Source organism: Ascidiella aspersa, chromosome 2, assembly GCF_963924565.1.
Source record: "Ascidiella aspersa chromosome 2, kaAscAspe10.2, whole genome shotgun sequence".
Taxonomy (NCBI): domain Eukaryota; kingdom Metazoa; phylum Chordata; class Ascidiacea; order Phlebobranchia; family Ascidiidae; genus Ascidiella; species Ascidiella aspersa.
In genome coordinates, this window is record NC_139448.1 from 34,420,779 (window position 1) to 34,443,887 (window position 23,109).

Below are 23,109 nucleotides of genomic sequence, written 5' to 3' on the forward strand. Positions count from 1 at the left end.
AACTGCTGTATGCTTGTATTATTAAACAACTGGTTTTCGCCATGCTCGTAATATTTACCAGACATTGACATTTGAATGTTAGCGGGTCGATGACATACGGCGCGATTGCTGGAAATTCGATCACGGTTTTTCGCCCAAACTGCGCCTAAAATAACTGTTTTGCGCAAGTGTTAACATCGCGGGAGTTTGCCATTGCTTGTTGAAATTTTTGAATGCTCTCACTTAAAACATGTCATTTATACAACAAATGGGTATGTATTTTTAATGGATTAGGTTGGTTTGAACGATGAATTACAACTCATTATGTGCGACTTTCTTTGGGCGCAAGTTTCAAACGACCATTTTGTAGCATGTTTGTTTTTCATAGAGCTTGCATTGCCGAACTAACGAAACACTATGCTGCTTTATTGGATTTAATATTTTTTTTGATATTAGTAATAAACGCTTTACTGTCTGACTAACAATGGTAGTTTTTTTGTATATATATATATATATATATATATATATTATGTGCAACTGCCATACTTCTTTTCAGAAAGTAGTTTAGTTTTTAGGAAACATTCGGTAACGACGTTGATATATTCTTTATGACTTATAACCCTTTTTATTTTAGGCTAATTCTTCTTTATCCTTTAAAACAATATTCATCAAACATTTTAGGCAGAGATTCAAATAATTAGCGTAAGGTTTTAGTACGCGAAGAAAAACATTAGAAATTACCTTTCATAAGAAAACATAAAAATTTAGCATTTCTTGTGCGAATTTAATTTATATGATCCATGTCTTCAAAGGCTTCCGCCAAAGAAATCTTGCTCGGAATCAATCTCAACAAATCTAACCTCGTATAAAACTATTTCAGTCAACCCCTAGATCAGGAGTTCTTAACCTTTTTTGTATGTTTTACCCTCCGAACAAAAATGAATATCAAATTTACCCCCAATATATAAAGTGGTGCTCATTTATAAAAAGAAAAAAAAAAAAAAAAAAAACGAAAGTAACAAATTACATCAGTTATAGTCAGTGTGACGGCTGCCCTTGCTTTTTGGCAACGAGTTAAATTGCAATGTCTGGGAAATTAGTGATAATGCACAACGAATATCAGATTTAACATGAAGTCGGTTTCGTGCTTTATATTTAACAGTTCGCAAAAGTTAGTTACAGAAAATGGAACCAGAATATTCAGAGCTTGAATACATATCCTTGGATTTACCCCTTAAAACGAGTTAATTTACCCCCTGGGGTAAATTCACCCCAGGTTAAGATAGGCTGCCCTCGATCGCAAAACACTGCTTTGAAAGCTTAATTTCTTTTTACCTGCTGCTGCACTTTTCCGGGTTTTCCTCCCTCGCCATGTGAAACGCCAAGTTGAGTTCAGCGTCGATTCCAATCCCAAGGTAATTGCTCATCGTCGTCATTTTGAGACCTTTAGGGGGTTCCTGAGTTGGCAATATAAAGGTTTTAATTAAAAACCTTCGAACCCCTAACACACGATCAACGTTACTCGTCACGATATATTTTCGAAATATATCCGGGGCTTGTAATAAAATGCAATTAGTCGAAAACCGAGGTGTTTCAACGAATTATTTTTTCCTTCAACATTAAATCCGATGAAATTATTACTAATTTGTTGCCGTATGATCGGGATATTAGCCAACCGAAAATCGAATGGCGGAATCAGAAAAAACAGCGTTTTATCACAAATTTAAAATTCCTTATCTAACTATATTTTTAAACCAAAATACCTAACGTTTAAGCGAATTTACAGTAATGCCATCAGGAAGATGTTAAAAATCAATAAAATACTCAAAACGTTAAAAATATGCTCCCTCTTTCTCTATATTTCTATATTGTTACTAGGTTTATCCAACTATAACGCTCCGAAGCAAAGAAACATGTTTCAAGTAAAAATCTTTCAATGTTTATTTAAGCTCCTAAAAAAGTCTTTTAACTTATATTTGGACTCTTTAAAAGGTCTTTTAACAGACTTTTGAACTGAGGTCTTTTACCTTACTTTAGAATTCTTCAAAGTCTTTTAAACTTTTAAAGAGTTTTCGAACTTTTAAAAAGGTATTTCGAACTCTTAAAACTAGAAGTTATATTTATTTAAAGGGCGGATAAATTTTCAGTCTTTTCAAACAATTTAGTACAGATGTAAACAGTTGTTTCTAAAACAGCTTAACGCAGGGTTTTGGACTTTTGTCGAGTAAAAAAAGTCCGGTAGCGGCATTTGTCAGATATGACGCCATAGGTTGGCTTCACAAAACATGTAAACGTAAAAAACCTGCTGTTTTCGATCAAAAAAAAATCAAGTCTAAATTTTTTTTTTAAATAATCGGTCTCTTCTCACATCCCGATAACTTGAACCGTATGAACTGTGGATCGAACAACGCTATATATTTATTGTGAAAAGAACAACGAGTCAAGAATTTTAGTTAGCTTATTTGGATATTAAAGCTCCACCGACAGCAGTTAGAGTTGCCTACATATCCATCTTAAAATGGCCGCTTGACTCACCGGTGCGGGCGCTTCCTCTCGGAACGAAGGTATAGCGGGGAGGGAGAACTTCTTGCGCTGTGAGCTCAACCGCATCGAATCGTTGTGCATATAGCGGTAGCCAACCACAGAGTCGCTCACCACACTGTAGTGACGGGTTCCTTGCCTGTCGAAGAATTATTTTATTATAAGATGGTGGTTAAGGGTTTAAAATGGTGGATTTTATTATAAGATGGTGCCTTGTCTGGAGATCGTATTAATGTTATAAAGTATCGTTTAAATGGCGTGGGTATTTTTTTGAAAGTCGGCCTTTATTTACAAAAAAATCGTTCCCCTACTATCGCGCCTCACCACGCCCGTGACGTAATCTAAATGATTCTTACGTGTGACGTCATCATCGATTTTCGTGACGTCACCGATTTTCGCCGCGTAGTCATCGCGTTCCTTGCCTGACAATCGTATTAAGTATAACGTTACAAGATAGCGTTTAAATTGGGTGTTTTTTGGAACGTTATGACGTATAACGTTATACATGACAAGTAATTTAACTTGCACTCGAGCCTTAGTTTTAGGTAATTTAACTCGATATATCTGTTTGGGGGTAGATTACTTGACTTGAGGCATATCTTGTTTTTTGTCGAAATTCGTTCTGCTTTTGATTTCATTTGCCTGGTATGTTAACTTTCAATGGCGTTCAAGGTATTTGCAGCGCCACGAATTGGTGCTTTATTAGACTTTTCGGCCTTTTTTTCGTAAAAAAGATTTTTTATGTCTAATTAAGCATTTTTGTTTTTGAGCCGTGATAGTCGGTGATGAAATACCAATGTTGTAAACAAATTAGTTTTTTTAAGTTAAAAAGTTCGAGTGGATCGACATTGTCTTAATTAAGACGTTTCGATACAAACTTATATCATCATTAGTTAATGTAACCAAGAGCTACTCGAGCTTTTTGGATTCGAAATTCATTTTTAAGTTATTTTAGGATGACTTTCTTCCCATTTAAGTCATTTGAAAAGAACTTAAGTTAAAGTCAAGACCATTTGCATATAATAGCAAACCAATGTCGTTATCTAAGGAATTGCCATATCAAGTCACTCTACTAACAACAAAGTAAAATGTTAAATAGCTGAGGTCGTCCGATAATAAGCGAATTTCAATAAAAACACAAAAAAATGCAACAAGAAGCAAAAAAAAACTGCTCTATGTGCAAGAAATGAGGTAAATAAACTCCCCCCTCTTAACATGACTAAATAAACAGCAAAGGTCCTAGCCGTAACAGCACCAATTAATTCTAATAAGCGATAAAATAGCCCTTTTATTAACATAAACAAAACAAACAAAAAGCAATCCTTGTATAAAACAAAACGTTTTTAGCGCCAACTGCCATTTTACATCGACGTACCAGCAAAGACACAGATCTGCAACACTATTTTACAGACGGCTAATTTATTCGTCGAAATATTTCTGCAATAACCATTGAAGAAAATGCTATTTTGCTACAAAAGAGCATTTAAAAACTAACTTTTTTGCAAATCAGTTCAGCGTTTTAACAAGTCAATTCACGAAGCTCAAACAGCGCTCTTTCGCGCACAATTATAAACCAACGAAATTTACCTTTAAACACAAACTATTGCAACATCCGCTGATAGAAGCTTACCAAATTACAAAAAAAGGAAAAGCGCAAAGATAACAAATGATACCAAGCTTATCACAAAACAAACGAGAAAAAAAACAATAAATCCGCAAACAACAACATCTTTCCACATAGCACCAAACTTATCGCAGTGTTAAAACAACTTAAAACACGATAAATCAGGCAACACGTCACGAGTTTTCAGATTGCGTCATACCAACACTAAAATACAAAACTCACCCTTCAAGGGGGCGACCTTGAAAGGTTTAACGCTGCCTCTGATAGACAAATCTAGGCGATGGTCTAGAACCCTAACACTTTTTTTACAGTAACGAAACGAGTTGTCAAAAAAATAAATAACAAAACTTACCCTTCAAGAGGAGCGATCTGGTCTTCACCCTCTGTCCCTTCAAACTCATCATCTTTATCCACTTCTTCCACAACATCAAGACTTTGCACAACAACATCAGCATCACCAGATACTTGCTGTACATCATCAACCTCCTCGGGCACCGGCGAGCCACCTTCGTCCGAGTTCCGGTCCGGGGCATCCCCGGCGCCGGCGTCGGCCACGTGGAGGCGCAGCTGAGCGAGCTTCTCCTCCCAGGAGGCGCTCATTTCCTCCTCAAGAGGAGAAACCCGCTCCTCTCCCAGCTCCAACTCCAAATCGCTGTGGCTCAAGATATGCATGAGCCTGTTCTTTTGCTTGGGCGCCGTTCCCCTGCTATCGCGCCTTACCACGCCCGTGACGTAATCCAAATCGTTCTTCGACGAGACATCATCGATTTTTGTGACGTCACCGCTGCTCGCCGCGTCGTCATCGCTTTTAGCGAGGTCGGTGTTCGTCGCGGCCACAGTTTTTTCGCCGCCTGTGTTTTCGCTCGCAAGCGCCGCGGCGACCAAATTCGTGACGTCATCGCCCATGCTGACGTCATTGGCGATGAGTTCGAGTTCGGCCCGCCTCGAGGTTACTTCGGGTTCGGTAAAATTAATAAGGTCCTCGCCACCGTCTGTTCGATTTGTCCGCGCGTTATTTTTCTCCGAGGTAGTGAAGGCTGGGTCTTTTTCGGGGGCCGCCCCTCGAATAGGGGTCAAAACAGGGATCAACCCCAGCATGAGATTGGGGGTGCTGCCCCTCTGTACTTTGCTGTGACCCTGGGAGAGGTGTGACGAACCGGCGGGAGCCCCGGAGGGTGGGTGACCATTTGTGGGGCCGCCGTCACCCATACTCATGACCACGTTCACCAGTTTGGGGGGCTTGGGGCTGGGGGCTCGAGGGGGATCGTCGAAATAGACGGCGTCGGAGAGGAGCAGGGGTTCGGCCGAGGTGCTGGGCTGTTCACTGGCCTCGTGTGAGTCGAACAAGATGTTCCAGCGATCCATTCCGACTGGCTGGGTGTCCTGGACCTGCGAATCGTTGAAAGATGATTAAATTTGGGAAAAAAAGAACGGCGGCCGTATAATTAAGGTCTAGAAATGTCGAAAACATGGTATTTTATTCCGATTATTTTTTTCAAAAATTATGGCTGCCGATACGATACCAAATGTCGCCATTTTAAGTGACCGTGTCAAACTTCATCTACCATTTGCGTTAGCTGAACTTTCGATTAATGACGTATCTTGAAAGGAAAATTAAACACTTGATGTAGAAAACGCTTAGTTGAACTGTAAATCAAGACTAATATCCCAGATCAATTGGGTAGTGGATCAGAACCGAGATCAACATAGTTTCGGATAACTATCGATGCGGCCCCTTAGTATCCGGTATTGGCTCCGATCCGACATTATCTCATATCCCTAGTAATGGTTGGATGATGTTAAGAATTAGAAGTATTGAAGACAGAAGTGGGTGACATTGTTTGAATGTTCCAATAAAACAATGCGCATTACCAAGGTTTCAAATAAATAATCGGCACTGTGGACCAGTGTTATAATGTCTTGACATGAGTGCACTTAAGTCACTGTTTTAAATGGTTTTACTTTACTAAGTGTTTTACTTTGAATGGTTTTTACTTTAATTAGTATTTTACTTTTATTTTAATGACTTTAGTTGGACTTGACTTGGTCAAACAGTTACTTGGGACTGGAAGTTAACTTTTTTCGCAAATGACTTGACTTGGACTTCCATCATTTTAAAATGACTTGATTACAACAATGCTGTCAACCTTAAAATATATGAGGTTTTAGTAAGACGTACATAAAACCACCCATTCCACACATATTTTTTTATGTGAGAAATTTAAAATAAATATCCTACTTTTATAAATGAAAAAAAGGCTTAAACACGACATTTCAACCCAAGTCATTTGTCCAATAGACTTAAGTCAAGTCAAGTCAAGTCAAGTAAAGTAACTTAAGTGCACTTAAGTCACTGCAATACTGGTAGGGTGTGTATATAATAACTCAGCTCATACATCTAAAACTCCTAATTTTAACAGAACTATCAACGAACCTGTGCAAGCACACCGGCCACACTGTCCCCATTCCAACTGGAACCGAAACCAAGGACCCTGGCCAGGTCGTTCCCGGTTCCCACAGGCAGGATGGCGATGGGGGGGTTCGGGCAGGCCAGGTGCCGGCGCAGGACCTCGACGTGGGAAAGTACCCAGTTCACGGTTCCGTCTCCCCCGCACACAAGGATACGAAAGCTGGGCAGTTTGCGGAAGGCGAAGAGGCTGCGGATAAAAAAGCGGAATAGGAGTTCAGATTGCGTACAAAACGGAATAACGTTACGGAGCAAGACAGCCCTAAAAAAGCCTTTGTGTTATACTTTGAGCGGTTTAAAAAAAGTAAGGCTACGGATAAAAAAGCGGATTTAGGGTTAAAATGCAGAACAAATTTACGGAGCAAATTGCAAAAAAAACCTACTTAAGCAGTTTAAAAGGGGAAAGAGAAAACAATGACGTTAGTGCACTTAAGCCAAGTCATTGACTTTTGTCATTAACATTACAAAACAGTGTTTAGAATATTTTAGCGTCCTTGTCTTGTTTTTATGGCGATTAGACCCAACCAACCACTACGCTACAATGTAATTGTAAGCAACTAAATTCAACCCAAAGCTATGTGCATTTAAGGATTTAACATGCACCGCAGATAAATATAAAAAGCTGGGGCCATTTTTTACAACAGGTATATTGACCCATTAATTTTGGTTGCTCAACCCATGCACCATGGGTTAACTGATTTGGTCGAGTCGCCGACTGCGGTAGTTTAAATCGGGTTGCGGAGTCGGAGTCGGACTCGGGACTCGACGAGTCGGTTTGTTTTGCCGGAGTCGGACTCGGGACTCGAGTAAGACCGCGTAAAACTACCCGAGTCTAGTCCGACGTGCGCATGCGCAGTATCAAATTTTGTAACTGTTAAAGCGACAAAATGCAAGTGTTTAAGTGTAATAGCAAATAGTGAAATATTTTTAAACCATGTAATGCGGGTGGATCAATTATGACACCAATATGAGTGGATTGCAGAATATCCACCTTAATTTAGTTGCGTAAATAAATGGGTAAAATACAGGCTGTAGAGTCAGAGCTGGACTCGGGACTCGACAAAATCTTACATTTGGCCGGAGTCGGATTCGGCACTCGGGGGTCGGACTCGGGTGTATTTTTTGGCCGGAGTCGGACTCGTTTTTTTTTTAACCGACTCCGCAGCCCTGGTTTAAATTGTTAGATTTATTGAAATTGGTTTGAGCGCAATTTCTCCAAAACTGGGGTCATGGCTCATATCATTAAATTTGAACTTTGCTACAGTCTGATATTTTGCTTGCTTGCAAAAATTTCAGTTAAGAGAATTGGGTGGCCAAAGATTCGCCGTTATACTTACGCAGTTCGGTCTTCGCCGTACAAAACGAGCGAGAATAACTGTGTTAATGCATGGCATGGCTGTGCAAATGGTAACTCCAAATATAAAAGGGATCCGTCAACGTTTCCTTGTAACATTATCGACTACGTAAGCTGATTAATTATTTGTGAACGTTTAGCGGACATACCGCAAACACGTACATAGCTATTATTTGGCGCCAAAGCATCAATAAAACCTATTGGGCGTTACATAAAGCTACAGCGCGTAAGGTCACGTTTAGCAAACAGGTAACAGACGTTTATTCGCTTTAGAATCCGCCCTTTTAAGCGATTGTTACAGTTTTCGTGATCTATTGTACCGGCTATAAAATGTGTTCAATTGAAAAACATCGATTTTATTACACTTGACATTTGGTGTGCATATATAGGGCGAACTCTAGCAATAAAAACATAAACCGTGTTTGGAAAGACTAAAATTAGACTCGAAACTTTGGAGCATAATGGGGTGTAGTTAGGCTTAAAATAAATATCATAACTCATAGTCAAAGCTCGCAAACCGCTAACTACTGTCAGACTAAACGTAAAAAAAACACACACATCGAAATAAGACCTAGGCCATACAGATATTTATACTTAACCTTTTACATAAGTCCAATAATGACCCCATCCCTAACTTAACCTTTTTTATTCTGTTCCTTTCAAAATCACGTTTGGCAAACAAATGGGCGTTTATCAAGTTTGACCTTTTTCAACGTCACCTTTTCTAGGTAAACATGATGTGCCGAGCGGTATTTTTAACAACTGGCGACTGTCGAAAGAAGAAATTTCCATGAAAGCTTATCACAGAGGCGTGAAAAGATAGCTATAGACACTTCAATTTTATAGTTTTTTGGTGTCATGAATGGTTTAAAGCAGTGGTCGGCAAACTTTTTTTGTTGCGGCCCAACGCACTCTTTTCAGATGTATTGAAGGCCCACTACATATAACCACTACGAAAACAGTGGCGGATTCAGGATAGTTGGTTTTAAGGTGAAATATTTCACGGCGCCTTGATGCCCAAAACACTGCCAGGCCATAAAAAATATATAGTTTGATAGGCTCTTCAGGCCACATTTGGCACATGGGCCTTTCAAAGCTGAGCCAATTTAAAAATTATAAGCCACATGTACTTTTAAACTAAAGTGCAATGAATGTACGGCTATCACGCGGCCCACAACTACATGATAAACATAGCTATTTAAAAGTAACTCGCGGCCCACAGTTTGCCGACCACTGGTTTACAGCTTAACACCTTTAAACATAACGCCAGGCAATCTCTTAAAACGTATATGTTTTTACAAGCGATCCGAAAGACAACAGCGGCTCGAAACGCCAAGGAATTATGATAGCGATTTGGACAAAACCTAAAAACATTGGCATGATTACAAACACAATATGCAATAAATTAAATTGAGAAAGCTGCAACGATTAAAAAAAAAAAAAAAAAATGTTGCGTTGAATTAAATAAACAAAAATATCTTGCAACGATTTAAACTAAATTGAATTAATTTCAATGTGGCCAAACGGGTGTTGAGAATTGTAATTTATAGAGAAATAATTGCTATACGTTTTGGGGCATATAAATAAATAGATTTTGTCATTTTTTGTGTAGTTTCATCAAATTAATAACAAAAATTCGAAACTTTTTAAAAACTGGTATAATGAAAGGGCGAAGATTTGATATCTTTAAAAACACGTATTTTCGAACTCGGTATGTTTTTTTATAAGCGACACCGAAAAGTATACCAATCACTTATTACAGAAAAAAACAGAAAAACTAATAGGGCCCCAGCCAGCTCTTTTCAATTTAACGCTTTTTAATCAATCGCTGGAGAGACGTGCTGACTGATTTCTCCCAGTCGCACAAGAAAAATTGCTTACATTCAAACCGCAATCGATAGTGACGTAACAATTGCCCAAGTTATTCCCGGGCCTGCGAGAAAATAATTGGCCGGGCCGACTCGAAATCAATTCAAAGTGGGTTGAATTGGGAAATAATCTGATTTCGCTTTTTCCAGTGCGCCGCAAAAAGTGCTAAGATGGCAAAAGCGTAAATAGGGGTTTTAGGAAAATGTCAGGCCCTGACTTTTTCGCGTCCTAATTAGATTTGTGCCGATAATTGGATCTGGGTCTGGCAAGCGGAAAAATTAACGAAAAGAAGCAGGCCAAAGTTTACGGCGACTTTTCAATTACTTGTCGAAGTTTAGATGAGGGTGATTAAAATTAAACCAAGCCTAGAAAATTGAAAGCAAACAAACTGTGTCCTCAATTTAGTTTCAAAATAAAATTTACCAACTCATGTTGAAGCCATGCATGTAAATTTTTTTCTTCTAAAAGTAGACATGTAAAACTTCGACACAAATCTAAATAGCGTATAATTTGTTTGGTTTAAGAAAGGTTTTACGGGTATTTTTAACAAGTCTACAGGAAATGTCCAATACAAGATCACTAATTGTTTTGTTCCCCATAGATCAGGGGTCGTCATTTTCTTTCATTAATAGCAGGATTACTGAAAACCCCGGCGATAAAGAACTGGATAACTAACAGGATTTACGATCGCGGGACGAGTATAAATCTTGTGTCTAGCTTTTTACGTTGATTAATTATCGTTAAACGAAGGAAAATACTATGCAACAACAATTGTAGAAAGCTTTCAACAAGTTTTCGATCAGTTAAAAATGTCACCAAAGTTTAGTGCAAATTGCATAACTGTAATTTATTCAGCAAATATGCCGCGGATCGCCAAATTAAGGCCGTACTTTGGCGAATACTGTCCTATAAGAAACGTGACCGTAGGTAAAATCTTCCAGTATGTTTACTGTGTTGATACACACGTAACACCGCGCATAAGCTATTCAAGGTATAACGAACAAGTTTTATTTTTCGTTTTCTGACTTATAACCAGGGCTGAGGAGTCGGTTAAAAAAAACCAGAGTCTGAATTTCGAGTTCCGAGTCCGACTCGTACGATTTTGTCCGGTTCCGACTCTCCAGCCTGTATTCCACCTATTTACGTAACTAAAATAGAGAGTGGACATTCAGCAATCCACTTATAGGGGGGTCTTATAATTCATCCATAATAGGGGATTAGACAACATTCGGCCTTATCAGTTTAAATATTTGGTAGACTCGGGCAGTCGGACTCGAGTCCGGAGTTCGACTCCAGCAAAACTAACAGACCCCGTCGAGTCCCGAGCTCGACTTTGCAGCCATGTTTATAACCTAAGCCAAAACTACATGTTTGTATAGACACTGATGATGCTTTTCGTAATATATTTATCACATAAAATCCAAACAAACTTTTTTTTTTCGGTTTACCAAATTCTGTACTCAGTTTAATCTTTATCATTGATGTGCAACCAAAATGGTTTGTTTTTCACGATTCGGATTCAGGCAGATTCTGCTGTTCATACGAAAATTCTGACTATATACATTATTTAATGATCACTTTGTTCTTACCCGGGCACTGCTCCTCCCTTTTCCATGAGGAAGATTTGGTAGGGATTGAGTGTTTCCAGGAGGAGGTCGTAGATTTGTCCTCCCTGTCTCCCGCCGCTCTTGCAGTTGATGAAGACCAGGAGCGGATTGTGATCCTTGGCCGCCGAGTTGGTCGGCTGGAGGAAAAGAAGAAAAAACTCTTGGAAATTCTGAGTTTGGGCGAAATGGCGGAAATATTTCGATATAGCTTAATAATAAATTTCAAAGCCAAAAAGGTCGAGTAGATCGACAGCATCTTGATTAAGACGTTTCGATACGAAGTTGTGACTGAAGGTGATACAAGTTCGTATCGAAACGTCTTAATCAAGATGCTGTCGATCTACTCGACCTTTTTGGCTTTCACATTTATTATTAAGCTACATTACAGATCCGTGCATAGTGTACCCAAGTATTTCGATATAGTTTCTGAAATAAGGACGTTTGGAAGAAAAATGCAAGGAAAGCGAAAAGTAAAAAATAAATCTTTTTATCGAATTTTCTTAAAAGACCCTAATATATTGCGATTTAACGAATTTACTTTATGTAATTTGTGTTCGAATTTCCAATTTTCTCTATTCGTTGAGTTTTGTCTTGTTCGAAAAGTCTGAACACAATTTAGGCATGTTTGTTTGTTTTTTGTACAGAAACTGATGATGCCTTATAGGCGTAATATATATATTTCTGTAAGATTTTAAGAAATTATTTTATGTTTTATCTGTTTTAATAAATAAACAGTCTTAAGATCTTTGGATACGAAGACAAGAATCTTTCATTTACATTTTATTGTCCGCGGGAGATCCTTACTTTCTAAAGTGTTCCAGCTCACATTTTAGGCAATATGTCTGTCATGAAGATCAAAGATTTTAAAGTACGACTGTATGATCTGTACTTTATAAACAGCTCCATTCTAAAAGTATGCTTATTTGATTGTTTCCAAATTGTTCGTTTCGGTTGGCAAATTCGTACAGCTACAAACTGGACACAACGAATAAGAAAAATTATTTCGCAGAACATCAAATAGCTCCAGAGATATAGTGGCCAATTCAGGCGTATCGGTGTGTACGTGACCGCACGCCGCAGTGATAAATTGGGGAGGGGCGCACAAGGCCTGTTAACCATAGGTTGGACCCGCGGGAATTGACGAGTAATTGTATGACGTCAGAGGCATTATGGCGGCCGGCCTGAAGGAAATTGCATTACGGCCGCTAAAAGTAAACCAAGGGTCATTTGCAAGACGTTGATATTTTTGGCAGTTGTGATAAGTTGTGATCTCCATATTGAAACAGAAACGAGAAGTACGCATTTTTTTATAATTCACTGGATGATATATTATGCAATTAGGTATGTCCGATAATAACGGATGAGAGCCGATTTCATGATAATTTACTGAATGGTATAATATGTAATTAGGGATTTCCGATAATATCGGAATGGAGCCGGCACCCGACGCTAACTGGTATCGTCCGATACTTGGTATCGGTGCCGATCTGATACTAACCTAACGTGGGAATTTATGTAAGCCAAGCTAAATGTAAGCCAAGGGTCATTTGCAAGGCGTCTATATTTTTTGCGAAGTTGTCTCTCCTTTTCAAAACAAAAACTAGAAAAAAACGCAAATTTGTTGATGATAAATTCACTGAATTGTATAATATGTAACTAGGGATGCCCGACAGGGCTGCGGAGTCGGACTCGGGACTCGAGTAAGACCGCGTAAAACTACCCGAGTCCCGAGTCCGACGTGCACATGCGCAGTATCAAATTTTGAAACCGTTAAGGCGGCAAAATGTAAGTTGTAAAAGTGTTATAGCAAATGGTGAAATATTTTTAAACCATGTAATACGGGTGGATCAATTATGACATCAATATGAGTGGATTGCAGAAAATCCACCTTAATTTAGTTGCGTAAATAGGTAAAATACAGGCTGTAGAGTCAGAGCTGGACTCGGGACTCGACAAAATCTTACATTTGGCCGGAGTCGGACTCGGGACTCGGACTAGAGTTTTTTTTAACCGACTCCGCAGCCCTGATGCCCGGCAATATGAATTGCGATCTAACTAAGCGATTTCTACTTTAAAAGGTAAATTTGCCAAGGAAGTGTAGGTTATTAATTTAACAGTTTCGGTGGAAAGAATATTGGAGTTTACAACCATAATTTACATACAAGTCTGTTAATATTTGTCATAAAACCGCATTTCGTCTAGGCAGGAAAATAAAATACATAATAAATACGTTCACCGGATAAATCCCAACGACCAAATACTTACGTTTCACTGCGCAAACATTCCATTAACTCGCTTCGTTGACGCAGGAAATTATACATCGGGTAATTCCCGACGACAAAATATGCAAATTTTACTGCGCAAACATTTTTTATTTTGCAATATTTGGGGCCAAGGGATAATTTAAAACCAAAACGGGTGGGCTATAACAGCGTTTGAAATACGCTTACAATAACATTAGGGCAGTGATTCTCAACCTTTTCAGCGGCGACCCCAAAAACGAGTTAGTACAACGGCGCAGCTTTGGGAAACCAATTCTTAAAAGCTAAAGGTGCGAGTGTAATTTTAATTATTTTCGGCATGTCTTTGCATTGCATCCGAAGTATTCTAGAATTTGAAAAAATCTTGCTCAGAAGAAATCTCAATAAAAATTTAGTTGCGACCGATGGGTTGAGAACTTGAGAAGCACTACATTGGGGATTATGTTTTTGTGTGTTTCACAACAGAAAAATAGATTAAAACTCAAGGCGTTCCGTTTTTTGCTAAACTTTTTGTAAGCGAATGAAACATACGAAATTAGCAAAAAAGTTCGACTTTAATAATGTGAGCCTCATCATCGAAATGCTAAGTTTTCGACTTTGGAAACACGGTAAAAGATTTAGTGTTTTACGTAAATCAACAATTTTAGAAAATACCATAGTTAGGACATAAACTTAAGTATGCTGGTTGTACCAGACATTATATACTAAAAAGAAGCTCTTCCGGTACTTATTTATTTTATCCAGGGCTTGGGCTATATATGCAGGATGTCTATCAGAGAACGCTGAGACTTTTTTCACTGTATTGCAATTACCAAGCAAGCCACACAACAGAAATACATTAAAACTCAAGGCGTTCTGGAAGTTGTTCAAGTTAATTTCAGTTTCGTCTTTCTGCGGTTAGCCAATTAGAGGAGAGCGCCTCTTAACAAGGTTGAATTATTAATGTATTTCGGGAAACGGACTGGACAGGCCAGAAAATTAGGTTTAATTACCGCTATCTTGGACAGGGCTTAAATATATTGTTTTAACCACGAGAAAATAGTCAATTTGGTGAAAAAATAAACGAAGCAATCAGTTTAGAGCGGTGTTTCTTAATTTTTTTTCGCGGCCACCCAAGTTATACATGAAAATGTAACAGCAAAGCTTTTGCAACCCAATTTCTTGACTGAACTTTTTGGTAAGCGAACGAAATAAGAAATTGGCAAACATAAGATCGAATTTAGTTACTATGAGCCACGTTTTCGCACTTATTCCGCAATTTTTTTCAAATTTTGGAAAAATCTTGCTTAGAACCAATCTCAATAATTCGAACCAAATAAACGACTGTAGTCGGCGACCAAACCTAATAAAATGGCGACCCATTTTTTTCCACCTTTGGGTGTGAGAAAAACTGGTTTAGAGTTACACAAAAAACGATTAAATTTTGAAATACAAGTGGCACAGTTGACAAATTGTATTTTAATCGTAAATACTTTTAAGCATAATGGATGGTGGTAAAAGTTAGTCGCTGAAGACCATACAGAAGTAGCTAGCGTTTAGCGAACGTTTCAAGGGTTGTAAAAATGAATAATGAATTATTTAAAACGTTTACAAAATGCTCTGATATTTATTCTACGTCAAATGAAATAAACAAAAACAATGGCCTCTGCAAACAAGACGTTAAACTTTCCCAAGGATACGTCGCTTCCGTGTCTATTTACGTTTAAAATAATGCCGTTGTTGTTGCTATTGCCTGCTCCATTCAGTGTAAACAATGGCCTTTCTGACGTCACGATAAGGTTAATTTGGGCGGGAACGTTTCCCGCTAGAGCGGATATTGACTGCAAACCAGCAGCAATGAGATTGTGATTGACAGGCGCTTCGATCGACGACCAATTACAAATATATTTGGAATGGTTAATTAATTTGCAAATGGAAGGCACAGCTGGTTTTTAACCAGGTGTTGGCTACAGTGATTTTGCAGTAGTTCGCAAATGAAATTAATTGCATTTTGAATAACTATGGTTTCTACAATTGTTCATAGCCGCATGACTATTCTTTTTTTTTACTGTGTCGCAATTTGTTAAGGTAGCTTAAAATTAGGAACAATACACACACATACTAAAATGTATTTTACGGTCACAGATACGGCGTCATTTAAAGCATGTTTTTTACCAGGACCTGGATTCCATTGATTTGTTTCAGGGGGTGAATAAAAGTCTAGTTAAAATCTTGTATTATTTACACGAAATAATTATATCTTTAAATTAGTAAAGTTCAATTGAATAAAGGGTAAAGGGTATCGGCCTCGATTTGTTATTTCACAAAAGACTTGACTGGGACTTAAGTTATGCACTTAAGCTATTTTCAAAAGACTTGACTGGGACTTAATTCGTTTCAAAGCGACTTGTTAACACCACTGGTTTATTTAGCTACATAATCTTACGCGTTTCTACAGGAAGTGCGGTGGGTCAATTATCACAGCGTCTTCACTACACTGAGTCCCAAATCACCAGCGGGCTTTCTTTCTACAAGTACGAGTACGACGGCTTGGACTTAATTACGAATAAGAGGTCATTTTGTTTTTCTTTTCATTGGTCTCATGCATAACGATAATAAGTACAAGAAAAATAAGGTACCAATGTAGTATACAAGTCGACGAGCGTGCAGTACAAGGAGGGCTAATAGATGCTACCACTTTACGGTAAAATGGCGGTAAATATAACCTTAACTCAATTTGTTCAACGCCATGCGCAAACTTACCACGCGTATCCGTACGATGAGAAAATTTATAGCGGGTACATTACTTTTTCAGGTCGAGGCCAATTATTACTTACCATGTTAATGTAGGGCAGGAGTAGCAGTTCGGGTTGTTCCCCGAGCAACCTTGTAATCCTGAAGAGCTTGAGCGCCGTCGAAGCTGAAGTTCCACTGGAGAAGGTGATGAAAAAGCAGCCTAAAAAAGAAAAACGAAGGGTTTTGTAGCTATATTTTGCCGTGTTAGTTTGAATGTAATGGTTTGGGTTAAGCAACTGCACAACATAAAACTTTATAAAAAAAAAAGTTATATATAATGGTGCGACTTACGATTCAAAATAGAAATTGGAATTCCTGACACTCGGTTTTGCGAAATTAAATAGCGCAAATCAACGAAGCGTGACAAAACAAGACTCAGAATTAGAGATAGACCGATATATCGGTGTGCCGGTAATATCGGCCGATATTTGGCTTCTACCGATATATCGGTATCGGTAAATTTAAGCCGATACTTTTGATGAAATTTTATTACGAAAATAGGATATAATTTTTCCTGTGTAACAAATTACTTACCAACTTTTTGAAAAAAATTTGGGTTTTAGCATCATGTCAAGGCAAAATACAAAATAGTAGTTTAGTAATTATTATAGGTATATAAGCAAAACGGTTTTTGGATTTTATTTTTAATTAATTCAAGTTTGGAAAAATTCTTAGGTATATAAAAAAAATCGGTATCGGGTATCGGTTGACAAAATTGTAAAAAATCGGGTATCGGTATTGGTCCAAAAAAGTGATATCGGTCGATCCCTACTCAGAATATTTAATACTCACCCAAAGTTGGAAAAATCGGCCCGATTGACGATCGTTCTGCAAACAAAATTGAAAAAGTATTAACGTCTGATATTTACAGGCACAAGCATATTGGTTGGAGTTTTATAGTTAGACCGTAGAAATAACAAAGAACCCTGTGCATTTCGTTGATTATCGCATTTTTATCTGTTTTTGTGTCGTACTATTCGTATATGGCCGTATTCGTCTAATTCTAAATAGAGGAATCAGGTGGCACTGTATAAAGACAAATTGTATTGAAATCTTCACAAGTGACTACTTTGACCTGATGAAGCACGGTTGTGCGAAAGCTTGTCAAGATTTCAATACAATTTGTCTTTATACAGTGCCACCTGATTCCTTTGTGTCGTTCTACATTGCGTTGTGTTGCATTTCCTGATGAAGGCATTTTACTTACATAGCCGAAACGTCGTATAAAACAAGTAAGTACCGGACGGTTTTTTTACTATAGTACAATCAACAAGCAGAACGTCAGTTATGAGTAAGCGACTAAAACCATACCATTCAGTGGAGAACAATGCTGGACAACGTACGCGGTCCAATCTTGGCGCAAACGCTTTAAAATAGCCTTGGCACAATGCGTCGGATCGGCACGCAAACTTACCACGCTCAAGCAACCAATTCAAGTCAAAATTAGCATCAGCTGCTGCAGCCACAAAACAATGGAAGCACGTGCACGCCTGGTCGCCTGACGTGCCAACGTCAGATGGTCATGATGCTTATTGTTTTTCAAGGGTTAAGGTTTTTTTTAACTTTGTGCACTATTAAAAGATTTTTCGTATAAGACGAAAACGTTAACAGGATAAGATCCAAAAGTACCACAAAGGTTAAAAATTGTAATTCTTTTCGTATCTTACGACATGGCTTGAAGATCTGGCAGTGGCAGTTTTGGAACATCAGAATATAAACAATAAAAATATTAGCATTATTATTTTTTCACCTTTATCAAGATGCAAAATTAGGATTCCTGAACTTAAACCAGACGAACTTAAGGCCGTTTGATTTTAATTTTCACTCGTATAACAGTCTGTTAACTCGTTGCTTATTTTAAGTCGATAATAAAACATATATTCGAACAGTTTATACCGATACCGATACTTTGGACAAAAATTATCGCGATCCGTTACGAAATGACGTCATTACTATTCGCAAAAACTTAAAACTCAGGTTTTTTTCAAGATTATGAGGCAAATATTTGGTTGCAGTTTAACCTATTAGTTTTTAATATATCTAATTTTCTAAATTTCTATATGATTCTAGTATCAAATCGGCAGCGATACCAGCCTATAGTATCGGCCGAGTACCGATACTACCATTTTGTGTATCGGCTCCGATCCGATATTATTCCCTAGTCAGTAAATATCAACCGCGTAAAACATCGCAATTCCAGTTTGCATAATGTAGAATTGGCTAATCAGGTCAAAACTTGACATAAGCGCGGCAAAAATAGCTTTAACTAAATGCGTTTAATGCGGCGGACGAACTTGCCACGCGTGTCGAACAATTCAAGTCAAAATTAGCATCAGCTCTGGCACCAAACAATGGAAGCACGTGCACGCCTGACGTTCGCAAAACAAACGCTGGAACGTCAGGAGTAGGCGGTTCGGTTTCGTTCCGACGCTATTTCTGTACGTTCAAAGATAGGCGCAAAAATACGTACAGAGCATGGTCACGTTTTTCGGCTTCAAACCTATTTGGCACGCGGGCATCCTGTTTCCACATGGCGCAACTGTTGGCATAAAAACTAGACTTTTTTCTTTTTTTTAAAAAAAAGGGGCGCTGGTGGATGGTGTGCGTATTTTGGGTGAAAAAAATAGTAAAAAGAAAAACGTTGAACTGGTTTTAACAGACCTAGCATATTTTTTATGAAATAGAACTTTTATCCCATTTTAGGTAAAGTAAGGATTAGGATAATATATTTAGTACTTTAAAATAGGACGATTTTCTTTACCGGGAAATGAAAGTTGTGCCGAAATATATTACTACATTGTTTGAGATGATTGGTTGTAAGGAAGTAATCTACAGTCTATTTTGTCCCTGAAAATTCCCCCTGTATTCACAGAAATCAGCAATCGTTAAGAAATGCGTGTTAGCAGCCAACGTTAAACGGTATAATAAAATACCTGGCATTCCTTAAGGTTAAAAAAACCGGCTGGCTTTCCTTTAGGTTAAATGCTTGTAATTTTCCATAGGTTTTTGCACATTGTTTTTTTTTATGCAGCACATTGCGCACAAGGAATAAAATACAAATATAAGCTGTCTTGTTAACTAGCCAGGCGCACAGTTCTTATTAACTCTAATCAAACACATTCCAGTTTTGCTGGATGCCAAGTGTTATTTTAAAGGCTAAATATACGGCAAAAAAAAGGTCGCTCTTAGTCGTAAAAATAGGCAAAAAAATCGCCCTGCCACATTCGCGCTGGGTTTGCACACTTCACGTAAGCGTCACGACTTGCCATCCGTTATATGACGTAACAATGCACGCGCGCGCTCGCAACAATGCACAAGGCGTCACAGGACGAGGCAATCGAAATTGTGACGTCACAAAACGGAACGCAACAACAATTGAAAACGCGCAAAGAGAGAACGGCCAAAGATAGGCCAGGCTTATTTTAACGTGCGTGCGTCTGCATTGCGTAGGCGCGTTTCTTACGCACGGCGCACGCCGCGTTACGCAAATGATTGACGTTGAAATCTAGGAAAGCTTTCTTGCGCAACGTTCAAAGCGATTTACGTAGTTTTTAAACTCAGGTCTTCACTTACGGTCTACGCAGGCAGACCCTGATTATTACCATCAGTTATTGTGTTAAAATGTACAATAACTCCAGCGCTTCCCAAGCTTTTTCAGTTCGCGACCCACTTTTAATGCAAGTTTTTATGTGCGACCCACAATGAGATATGACCAAACGAATAAAAAACAAATTAATGAGAAAAATAACAATGTATACACGTGCAATACGCACTGAAATAGTTAATGCGAAACAACACATCTAATTGTTACGTATTTGTTACATTGTTGCATCATTGTTACGTAATGATAATGCAATAATTTCCCGATCTGATAGAAAGCGGTAAAATTTAGAAATTCTTCGCGACCCACCTAAATAGCTTGGGAAGCACTGCATTAACTGATGATGATATAAGTGCGTATAAACGTCTTCAAAATGATGTCGATTTGCTCAATCTTTTCAGCTTTCAAACTTATTATCAAACCACAATCCTCGACTGAAAGCATTGGTCTTAACTGGGGTAGGTTTGGAATTTTTATGAGGTCTGTTTATTTGTTTGGAACGATTTTTAACAACTTACCGACTTTTGTGCATTGCGTTGCGTAGCTGACGTATCGAGCGGTTGGAAGGTTCACAGGCAACTTGCCAACAAACAAAACGAGCTCCTTCGCTTTGGATAAATTGCGGCGAATGGCTTTGTGGTGCCCTGGAATATGACAAGTTTTTATAGCACAAATAAAAAGCAAAAATGTAAATTCTACAATTAAACGAAGGCTTGGAATCTGGCAGTTTGTTCTAGGTATTAAACAATCAGCCCAAATATCACTACAATGTGACGAATTTTTACATTCAACTAAAATAACAGCCAAGCAAATAACTGACACACATGGTACTTGCACTGGCAAGTTATACTACAGGTGCTTTCTAGACTTTCTAGTCGGTGCAACAGAGACTAAATTGTAGTTAACTTAAAATTAAATGGCATTTTTGGATGTAATTGCAAATTTTGTCCCTCATTATAAACAAAAGGTTAAGATAACTCCTAAAACTATATTAGTTCCTTTGCCATCTCACAAAAACACATGAAAAAACTTACATGTTTTAGTTGTGCTGTTCTGTGGATCTGACGCCATTGTACCTGTACAGTATAAACATAAATAACAACAGGCAGCGCAATTCAGAAGGCAGTGTCAGGAAACATGCATCAGTAGCACAGCGTGCCGCTACTAAGGGGAATAAATATATACTGTTGGCATGGCTGCCAATAGATGCAGCTTGATAAATCTGCACAGAAAGAGAAAGTGTTTGAACATATGGACTAATCCTATTAATAAACAGACAAGCCATTAAACAGGGCAAACAAACAGACTACAAAGGCCCTAGTGATTTGAATTTCAATAAAATGCCATTTGAGCAATATACCATGAAACATGAAGAAATCACGATTAATAAGAGTTGAACTCTTAATACTCAGTCTTTCATTGAACCCTAAAATAAACAACTGTATTATCTTTCTAAACTTTGTACTGCGTTTTAGTTGTTGCAGTTCTAAAATAAAAAAATAACTAATTGTCTATGTAAACCTGTTTAAAAGGCCTATTTATCATAAAAATCGAAATAATATCTATGCTTTTTGGCGTACGTTTAATAAACAGTAAAAATAGTCAATTAGGTGCTACTTAAACTCGATGTAAATAGCTATTTGAATCTAATTTAAATTTACTTGCACATTAACCAATATACATTTTAACGCTCAATGTTTAACTCATATTCCAGCCAAAACAAGTGGTACACCTAATTATCACAAAACTGAATATCACTCAATGTTGAGAATCAATCATTAACCAATTCTCTTTTCTTGAAACTCAAGTGTGTTTATTTAGACCAGCTCACACCCCTACTAACACTGCTCTATGTTATGCCACAACTTTAAACTCAAACAACTTCCCTTCACAAAGCAAAAGGGAAAGTGATGTCACAACTACTAACTGGTGGCTGCCCAAACAGTCGTTAAACTTAACTGCATCTTGCTATTTTAGAACGGCAATAAACTAAACGGGGCAATTAATCACTGAAATCTTAACACCTGGATTGTAAAAAAAATAAAGTTTTTGTGAAATGCAATTCTAATACAGAAATAGGGGTTGTTCTTTTGGCTAAGAACAATTTATCCAATTTACTTACATTATCAAAAAACTCAGGATTAAAGTTTTGCATATAGTTAGAGTCAGTAGTACAGAAAAGTATTTTTAGTGTAACGAAGCTGCTATAGCAAGGCTAGGAGTTTGAGGACTAAATATTGCTTAACAAAAAATTATTTGCAGTAATTAAACCGTCCCTACAACAACGAAATGTCCAACTGCCTTATCCTGCTTCCACAGCAAATTCTGAAAAGTGTTGAATGCCCCATGGTTCTGATCCTGATTTAAAACAGCAGCACTTTTTTCTTTAAACTAGATATTGATTTTCAGTGCACAAATGTCCCTTTCTTGTCTTGGTACGCCTGTTTTCTTTCTCTCAACTAAAAGACAATAACAGCACATGTGTGCTTATGCTTGGGCCTATATGCCAAGACCCAATAATTGCCCAGGCGCAAATTTATTATGGATAAAAATTTGATACGATTGAGCCACATATAGCATATTTACGGCATGAAAATACAGCATACAATACAACGGCTATAGATATTTAAACAAAGTTATTTTAAACATCTACAGAGATTTATGCTGTTTATTCCAAGGCTTACAAGTAACATGTATTTATCTTTCATGTATAATTTCAGCAGTGTGTATTGTATAGCACTTTTAAAATTAAGTCCCTTTTTAGGCTCAGACTGAAGCAGATAGTATGCTTTCTATAGATTTTTAAATAAAGGTATTTTAATTATGATATACATCTACAGAGATTTGTGCTGTTCATTACAAGGCTTACAAATAGCTTGTACTAATTTTCCACATAAAATTGCAGCAGAGTATGCCGTATTGCACTTTCAAAAATTAAGTCTCTTTTTCAGACTCAAAGAAAAATCAATAAACCTCAAATAACTTTTAACTTGAAATGCTAACAACATGCTATCTGCTAAAACAAGACTGA

At 37.8% G+C, this 23,109-nt stretch overlaps 1 protein-coding gene across 1 annotated transcript in view; it reads right to left on the reverse strand.

Annotated features, from left to right (window-relative positions):
- LOC146165454 (diacylglycerol kinase eta-like) overlaps positions 1-23,109 on the reverse strand; it is a 39,248-nt gene that overhangs the window by 7,506 nt on the left and 8,633 nt on the right. The window contains exons 3-11 of the mRNA XM_083381375.1: positions 21,113-21,154; positions 20,597-20,722; positions 17,270-17,305; positions 16,519-16,637; positions 11,424-11,578; positions 6,579-6,801; positions 4,497-5,533; positions 2,515-2,659; positions 1,315-1,436 (exon numbers count right to left, since the gene is read on the reverse strand). Coding sequence (XP_083237501.1) covers positions 1,315-1,436; positions 2,515-2,659; positions 4,497-5,533; positions 6,579-6,801; positions 11,424-11,578; positions 16,519-16,637; positions 17,270-17,305; positions 20,597-20,722; positions 21,113-21,154 — 2,005 coding nt within the window. The remainder of the gene's footprint in view (positions 1-1,314; positions 1,437-2,514; positions 2,660-4,496; positions 5,534-6,578; positions 6,802-11,423; positions 11,579-16,518; positions 16,638-17,269; positions 17,306-20,596; positions 20,723-21,112; positions 21,155-23,109) is intronic.